At 48.6% G+C, this 9,062-nt stretch overlaps 1 protein-coding gene across 1 annotated transcript; it reads right to left on the minus strand.

Moving 5' to 3' along the window:
- Positions 1-237: 237 nt before the first annotated feature.
- CITED2 (Cbp/p300 interacting transactivator with Glu/Asp rich carboxy-terminal domain 2) lies at positions 238-2,691 on the minus strand. The gene is made up of 2 exons (XM_058735468.1): positions 2,442-2,691; positions 238-1,975 (listed from the first exon to the last, which is right to left on the minus strand). Exon 2 carries the CDS (start codon positions 1,965-1,967, stop codon positions 1,146-1,148), a length of 822 nt encoding a protein of 273 aa, XP_058591451.1. The 5' UTR covers positions 1,968-1,975; positions 2,442-2,691; the 3' UTR covers positions 238-1,145.
- Positions 2,692-9,062: the final 6,371 nt, after the last annotated feature.

Here is a 9,062-nt window from a genome sequence, read left to right on the forward strand (position 1 = left end):
ACTTTGCAGCTTCTGATTAAACCACACCAAGAGGCATGTTACAATGATAACAATGAAGCATTATGCCAATTATGTTAAATCCTGCTCTCCACTTAAGCTCATCATGACCTGTTTTAGTGTCCTGTAATTTATCCTTTGGAATGCTTACTCTCATCAATAAAGTGTTCAACTTACAGAGAGAAAAAGCCACCAAAAGGAACAACCACCCCCACCCCCCAATGACTTCTAGAAAACAAGTATTTCTTAACTTTTTATTGACATTGGCAAATTAAAATAGAATAAATTAACAAGTATTTTCTCAAAAAAATGTTTTGTACAAAAATACTGTCAAAATTTCCTAAAAAGCTTTCAACACAGTAGTATCTTTTCATGTACTGAATAGAACTATTAGCACAGTGTCAAAAATGTTGAAGACAGAAACAAAATAAAAATCTGTGAAATGTTTGCCACTGACGACATTCCACACCCTATTATTGTCTGTACATATGGGGGAGGGGGAACAGCCAACTTGAAAGTGAACAGTATGACTTTTCCTGATCCAGAACGGTTTGGCCCACATCTGTTTAATCTTCCAGTTTAGCATATTTAAAAAATTAGTCTGTACTCAAATGCATAGTTAAAAAAAAATGAAGCGAGATGGCAGAGTTTGTGCAGTAATATCTGCCCTTCAAAGTTCATGCAACCAACTAATGCAAATTTTTCCTTTCACTCGTCAATCTGAATGCAACTCAGTCATTTGAAACCATCTACAAAATCCACAAGATTAAGCAGTTTGCCAAGATTAATATCTAACAGTTGAGCACTGGAGAAAGTGAGGAAATAAGGAGTAAAAACAAACAACAAAAAAGACCAAGTTAGCTAGATATTTCAACTACATAAGGGAGGTGAATGTCAAGGCTACAAAACGAAACAAAAACAGAAAAAAAAAAAGTGGCAGCAATTTTTTTAAACCAATTTGTACAAGTTTATAGTTTTACTTTGTTTCCAAGTTCTCAAACCTTTCAAGATCTGAAAAGTGAGATACTGTGTCTAAGGGAATGTTTTTTTTTTGTTTTGTTTTGTTTTGTTTTTTTGTTTTTTTGTTTTTTCTTTAATTCACACCGAAGTTGGGGGTTTGATTTCTTTTCGCCGGGGTTTCGATCAAGTCAACAGCTTACTCTGCTGGGCTGCTGTTTGCACACGAAGTCCGTCATAAAATCAAACTCGTTTTGCCCCAGCCAGAGTTCGGGCAGCTCCTTGATGCGGTCCAAACCCATTTCTATCACTAAGGACATAAGCACTTCCTCGTCGATGAAATCAGTGTCTATGACATTGGGCGGCAGCATTGCAGCAGGGACGTGGGCCACGGAGGCGGGCATGTTGCTGCCGCTGCCGCCGCCGCTGCCGCCGCCGCTATTGCCGCTGCCCGCGCCACCACCCGAGGTGCCGCCGGAGCCGCCGGGGGTGCTGCTGCCGCCGGAGCCGCCGGGGGTGCTGCTGCCGCCGCTGTGCTTGGGGTTGCAATCTCGGAAGTGCTGGTTTGTCCCGTTCATCTGGTGGCCTGCAGCAGGGTGCAAATCCGGCATGTAGTGGTTGTGGGGGTAGGGGTGATGGTTGAAATACTGGTTGTTGAGCTTCTGCAGCTGCATGCTGGCCGGCAGGGAGCCTCCCTGGCTGGCCACCGGGGGGCCCATGAACTGGGAGTTGTTAAACCGGGCCGCGGGGGCCAGCGCGCTCGGGGGGTGCCCTCCGTTCACAGTCCCCGGCCCCATCGCGTGCCTTATGCCGCTCGTGGCATTCATGTTGCCCGCGCCGTAGTGTATGTGCTCGCCCATCAGGGCGTTGAAGGCGTGTTGGGGCTGCTGCTGCTGGTGGTGATGGGGGCTCGGGAACTGCCCCATGCCCATGCGATGGGCAGGGTGGTGGTGCAGCCCGTTGGTGCCGTCGGGGAAGCGCCCGTGGTTCATGGCCATCATATGGTCTGCCATTTCCAGTCCTGAAAGTGAACAGGGCAGACGGTAAGACTCGCGCCACACGTGCCGCCCACCAAGGCGCACCCCACTTTTTCTTGCCTCTGTCCCCTAGGCTCCCCGGACGCACGTCGGCTGCGAACCACTAACTATCCCCGGGATCCTACTAGTAGCCCGTGCACCCGGGGCTGGCCGCCACGGCGGATCTGCCACCCACAACAGAGCTGGGCGCGAACAAACAGCCCCTTCCCCCTGCGATCGGGCGGGCGGACCCGTGCCCACACCCCCCTCTGCTCCCCGAAGTCGCCTAATAAAGGAAGTGCCCCGTAGCCGTGCCGCGAACTTCAGGCATTAAATCAGCCCTCCTCATCCTGTTGTTGCACATCCTGTTGTTATTCCCCAGCTCCGCCTCACGCTCTTCCTCCGGGCAAACCCAGCCCTCGGAGGACTGGGCTGGCAGGCGCCCCAGCCGGCTTCGCCCGCCGCGCTTACCTTCCGTCTTTGCGATTTCTGCTCCGAAGACCGAGGGCGGGATCGTCGGGTCCGGGACCGGCTCAGCAGCACATAGAGGGGGCCTTCCCGGTGTGCAGGGCGCTCGCTGTCGCGATGTCGGCACAGAGGTCTTGCAGCAGCCGCTGGGGCAGAATCGGAGCCGTTCCCTTTTATTTCCCCTCCGCTGCCCTCGCAGCTCTGTAAGACCGCCCGGCAGCTGCCAACAATGAGCTGTGTTTCTTAGGGCTTTGGCCACAGTTAATATAAGGGATTTCAGGAAGGGCGGAGCGAGAGCCTCCCGGGAGGGCGGTGGCAAAACGCGGACTCCGGAGCCTCGGGCACGCCGGACCGGGTAGCGGAGCCGCGTCCCCGCGGCCAGAGGCACGTGCGCAGAGGCTGCGGGCCCAGGCGCCGCCTCAGTGCCGCCGGACTCTGGTTTCCTCTCAGCCCACAAACACCGGGCCAGCCCGGTCGCCCCGGAGCGGGAAGAAAACGCCCCCTGCACTTCTAGCTCCAAATTAGCGCCTGCCCCGAGAAGAGCGAGGAAAACGCGCTGCTCCCCGCTGGCCGGATCCCCCACCCCCCGCACTCCCAGTCGGCTCACCTAGCGATCTGGGCTGCCTTCTGCGGGGAAAAGGGGGTGCCCTGCATAGTGCTCTTCCTGCATAGTGCCCTTCTGCCACCCCGGCTTTGCAAACCCTCCACCCACGCCCCCCCCCCTCCCCTTCCCCGGGCTGCGAAGAATGGCTGTTTCCCCGAGTGCGGTTTTAAATACCCGGACAAATAATGCCCCTTCCCCGAGCACACTTTCCCGGGCTGTGCCTTTGTGTTTTTATAGGAGCACTGGGTGAACCTGATCTAGCTATTCTGAGTGTAGATGCATTCCCCCCCCCCACCCCCCCACCCCCGCCGACTCCTTTCAAGGACAGGAGCTGGGGGCGGGGAGCGGCAGCGGCTGCAGGTGGACGGAGCGCGCCCGCGGGCCCGGCCGCCTCCGCTCCCTCGCCCTGGAGTCCGGTCCGCGCTTTCGGGCCCGCTCGCCGCTCCCGGGGTACGTGTGCTTCTGCTAAGTTTGCGTTTGCAGCTCTTGGTAGCTTTGGCATCCGAGCTGAGGCGTCTCTGCTCTGTAAACAAACTCAGCGATCCTCGTCCCCAGATCCACCTTTTTGCACATACACAGTTTCTTGCTTCTGCTGTTGCCCTTGATCCGGGAGGTGGGGGTGTGTGCAAACTTGCACAGCCTCCCTCCGGGCTCTGCCTGACGATTTGGGGTTGATTTAGAAGCGAACGGGTTTGTAATTAAGAAATTCGAGGGCTGAGTAAAACTGCTGTTGCTGGAAAAGGAAAACAAATAGATAACATGGTAATCGCTTTGTAAATAAAGTCGTTCTGGAGGTGGGCACGTAGCTGCACGTCCCGTATGGCACCGTGCGCGCGCACACACTGCTGGGACTCTTCCTTTTCAGTGAAATTGTTCAGTGGGGCAATAGGCGATAATAATAACCTTGCTTCCCAGAACGCGGCACAAGTAGCCTGGTCGTCCATTTGGCTCATTGACTTGCAAATAAAAACCCTAACACCGGTCTGGGCTACTACCCGGTCGGAGCCCTCTTGCTTTCTCACTTGGAGAAGCCGAGTTGTTTCCCCAACACCATGATGAGGTTGCTCTGAGCTTTTTATATTGCGCTTTATGTGGTAAAAGCGAGTTTAGCGCTCCGAATAAGGACTTCTGTTCAGAGTTGTTCCTTCATAACTCGATAGCCATTGAAGACTTCCTGCTGCGAAGGGCTAGTCCCCCCCGCCTTCCACCCCTCCTTTTCTCCCTTGCACACAAGACTTTTTTAGGCCCTATTTTTTGGAGGACTGGAAATTCTGATACATTTCCCCTTTCAGGAGTTTGCAGAAATCCTGAGGATTGCGAGCGAATCCTGATTATGTGAACCTATTATCCTGTCTTCCTCTAGTTAGATATATAAATTTTTAGACCTACTATACAAATACAATATTTTTAATATATGTACTTAAACATTGTTACCGTCTTTTTCTCTTTCCTTTTCCAGGCTCTTCAGCATTTATAGCTGTGTGTGCAATGATATTTAAACCTCAAAAATATTTACTTTTTGGACACTTGCGCATGGAACACGTTGCATTGTTTGCAATAATCTCCTATTCTGTCTACCCACCACTTTTACCTGTAGGTCATCGACTTGCACTTATTGAATCGGAGGCTGGGGAGAAACCTGAAAGTGTCACCTGCTATTAAAAAAAAAAAAAAAAAAAAAAAAGGCTCCAAAATTCTGGTCAACCCCGGACTCAAAAATTGTCAGATAGATTGTTGACTTCCTGTCCTCATACTGCAGTGTCTTGCGACACGACGGCCAGCTCTTGAATGCCTAATCTAAATTCCTCTTGCAGCCATTAAGAAAAGGTGCAGCTCCATCCAGTGCCAGTGGTTCCACATACTGCTGGGAAATCTCCTGAAAGGTCACCTCCCCACCCCCCACCCCCCCATCCCTTAAAGGGAAAAAAAAAATTTAGTTCTGGGACCAGCTGGTCAAAACGTGGCGTGCTTTGCTCATTTATCCATCCGCCCAGTGAATGTTCCCTACACGCCAGGCACTTTCTTAGCGCCTAGAGGAACAACAGGTATGGGAACTCATTTTCGAAAAGAAGAGTCGGGCAAACAGGTTTGGGGCACACTGTAATAAATGCAGCAGCAGCATTCAGCCAACGCCAGGACTTCTGGAAGTACCTAGGAGGGACCCCTATCCTGGTCTCAGGGGCCTTGGGAAGGCTTCCCAGTGTAGGTGGTGACTAAATTGAGGCCGAGGATGAGTAGAGGTTAGGCCACCCCAGGAGGGGGCAGAGACGAGAGCGGCAAGGTTGGAGAGGTAAACTGCGGCTGGATCCCGTGGTCGTTGGTTCCCAAACTGAGAAAATTGGGATTATATCCTGAAGACAAGGGGATACAGGCAAAGACTTGTGAATCAGTGAGGCGATCACGTTTTTGTTTCAGAGAGATCAGGACAGTACTGTGGAGAATGGATTCAGAAAGTAAGCGTGGAAACAGGGAGCCCAGTTAGGGGCAGTTACAGTCCTCAGTCATCCAGGGGTATGCAGAAGCCCATGGAACAAAGGGTTTATCCTCTGAACCCGGGTAAGGACATGGTCTGTGTGTGACCTTCGCAGCGATAGGCAGCTATATTAGCTTCCTAGCACTGCCGTGACAAAGTACTACTCTCTTTATGCCACTCAGGCTGAAAGAATAGGAATTTGTTGTCACAGTCCTGGAGGCTAGAAGTTCAAGATCAAGGGGTGGGCAAGGCTGGTTCTGAGGGCTGTGGCAGAGAATCTGTTCCATGTGTCTCTCCTAGATTTGGTCATTCGTGGGCCATCTTCGGTGTCCCTTTGCTCGTACCTGCCCCATCCCATGTCTGCCCTCATCTCCACATGGTGTGGTCCTGTGTGCGTATGTCTAAAATTTTCCCTTTTTACAAGGACAGCCGTCATATTGGATTAGAGCCTATGCTAATGACCTCACTTTGACCTGAATATCTCTGTAAAGACCCCATCTCCAAATAAGGTCACATTTTGAAATACTGAGGGTTAGGATTCCAGCACATCTTTTTTGGAGAGACACAATTCATCCTATAACAGTGGTGGAGAAACTGAATAACACCAGACCCCTTCCCTTGTGGAAAAAAAGACGCTGCCTGGGGCTCTCTTCCCAGGTACCCTGCCGGCCTGCACACTCATTTCTTCGTGTTTCTGCTCAGACACTACCTCGATGAGGTCTTCCTGACTATCCTACCCAAACAACAATAGCCCTGCTTGCTTTCTTACACTGTTGGTTTTGCCTCTTGGCGTTTATCCCCACCTGATATGTTGCATATTGAATTTTTACTGTCTTCTCCTCCCTACATTGGCAGCTCCAGGGAGTGGGGACCTTGCCTGTTTGTTCATTTAGTGTCTAAAACAAGTCCTGACACGGTAAGTCTTTTACTGACCAGATGAATGAATGAATGAATGAATGAATGAATGAATGAAATATAGCAGAGGTACTGAGGGAAACTGAATGAAGGATTTATGAGAGGGGCACTTGGAGGGTTGAGCGTCCGACTTCGGCTCAGGTCATGATCTCGTGGTTTGTGAGTTCGAGCCCCATGACGGGCTCTGTGCTGACAGCTCGGAGTCTGGAGTCCGCTTCGGATTCTGTGTCTTCCTCTCTCTCTCTGCCCCTCCACTGCTCATGCTCTGTCTCTCTCTCTCTCTCTCCCCTGCAAAAATAAATAAACATTAAAAAAAATTTTATTTGAAGGATTTATGAGGGGGGAGGTCAGGCAAGATTTTCTGGAGAAGGTTACTTTCAAGACTGGATGTAGAAGAATCTAGTGGAAAGGACAGCAGGGCACCGCTGTCTGCATGTGGCCTATCATGCACTTGAACAAAATTGTGACCTATTTGGGAAGATAGCTCATCTGGGGGTCATTGACTGTTGAGTTACGGAGGGAGGTCCATATCGATGTGATGTTTTGATTGAAACAGAGCTTTTCTGAGGTATGCTTTGAGCTTCAGGAAACTCTTGAGTTGAGGAAAGGATGACTAAAGTACCCAGCTTCAAAAAAAATGTATGGAAGAGTTTATACATGTGTTGGTGGGGTGGGGGTGAGGCTAGGGGCCAGGGGCTAGGGTGGGGTCTAATACTAGGTTTTGTACTTTGTCTAAATGATCTCACTTAATCTTTACCCTGACGAGCAAGGATTACTTTCATCATTTCAGAAAGGAGGATTTCGAGTCTCAGAGAGTTAAAAAAAAAAAAAAAAAAAAAAAAGACCAAAAAACAAAAAGCAAAAAAAAAAAAAACAAACCCACCCAAAAACTTAAAAAACAAAAAAACGCAACCCACCCAAAAACTTAAAAAAAAAAAAAGGCCACCTTCTCAGAGGGTTATTAACTCATGGTTAATAAAGAGGCGGAATCTGTCTATGCATTTCTGCAAGTTGAATAAATAATGCCCTCAATGTATGTGCTTATGTAAAAATGATACATTCATATCAGTTGTAACCTTGTGGATTTGGTTCTGTGTAATAAAATACAAATTCACTTGAAATCACCACTACACTCATGATAGTGTTTTGCGTCTTTATGTATTTTCTCATTCAATAAAAATATAGTGATTCCCAGGGGGAGAGGGAGCAGGTAGTGAGATGTTTTTATTAAAAAGGGATCTTTAAAGTTGATGAAACTGATACGACTCACCTAAGAGTTGGTTAAAATAAAGATCCCAGGACATCATCTCTAGAACTCCTGATTCAGCAGATGAGGAGGGGGCCTGATGATCTATGTGTTTTTTAAAAAGCTTCCAGTTAGCTCTGACGTTTAGACAAGTTTGCAAACCACCAACCTTGTCCTCAGGTAGAGCAGGAGTGTAGTTCACACTGATAGAGTCCCGTCCCCTGGATTGCCACCCATGATTGGAACTTTGCCCTGTCTTTGAAGGTCCTGCTCAGGTGACATCTTCTGCTTCAAGCCTCAATCCCTCAGGTGGAAAGAAATCTGGCTCCCTTGTTGCTCCCAGGACATTTTGCTCTAGATCTTTCTTTATGACTTCTTCTGGCTTGAGTTATGGGTATTTGGGCTCTCCTGTAGCCCTCTGGGATGGCAGACATTCCCTGGTGAGCCCCCAGGAACTGCACAATGTCATACATAGAGTAGCTTGTATTAGTCGGCTTGGGATACTGCAACAAAAGACCACCACTGTTGGACATTTATTTTCTCAGAGTTCCGGAGGCTGGAAGTCCACGATCAAGGTGTCAGCAGCCTTGGTTTCATTTGGGGCCTCTCTCTTTAGCTTGCGGGTGTTCACCTTCTTGCTGAGTCTTCAAGCGTCCTTTCCTCTATTGCCAAAGCCCCAGCTGCCTGTCAGATTTGATTAGGACCTACCCAAATGGCCTCATTTTAATTCAGTCAGTTCCTTGAAGACCTTATATCCCAATATAGTGATATTCTGAGATCCTGGGAGATAAGGCTGCAAGCTATGAATTTTATGGGACATAGTTCACCCCGCAAGACACCTCATGTATAGAGGTAACTGACATTTTATTAGCCTACAGGTTCAACAACAAACTAGACAACACTCACATTGGTTAGGAGGCTGGATGAAGTATGTTGGAAGGCAGAAGATAACTTCAGTGACCTTAACTAATTACAGAAATGTTCCATTAAAAACGGAATTATGTTCAATAAGAAACACTTCAAAGGGCCTGTGAGGACAATAACATGGGTATTAGAGGGGAAATTAGTTCACTAGATATAACAAAATTAGTTGACTAGACATAAGAAAAGAAAAGGAAAGAAAGGAAAAGAAAGAAAGAAGGGAAGAAAGGAAGGAAGGACGCAAAAAAAGTGTGGGTCAAACGGAGCTGTTGGTTGAATGGGAGGCAGCAGTGGAATGTTATTAAAAAGGAAACAACTTGGAGTGTATTAGGAGTGAGAATATCTCATGATAGAGCCGGAAGTAATCCTTTTGCTACACTTGGCTCTTTTCAGAGATTGTGGTTGGTTTGTAGCTTTACATTTTAATAAAGAATTACAGAAACTAAAGAAGGTTCATTAAAAAAA

This window comes from Neofelis nebulosa, chromosome 6 (assembly GCF_028018385.1).
Source record: "Neofelis nebulosa isolate mNeoNeb1 chromosome 6, mNeoNeb1.pri, whole genome shotgun sequence".
NCBI lineage: Eukaryota > Metazoa > Chordata > Mammalia > Carnivora > Felidae > Neofelis > Neofelis nebulosa.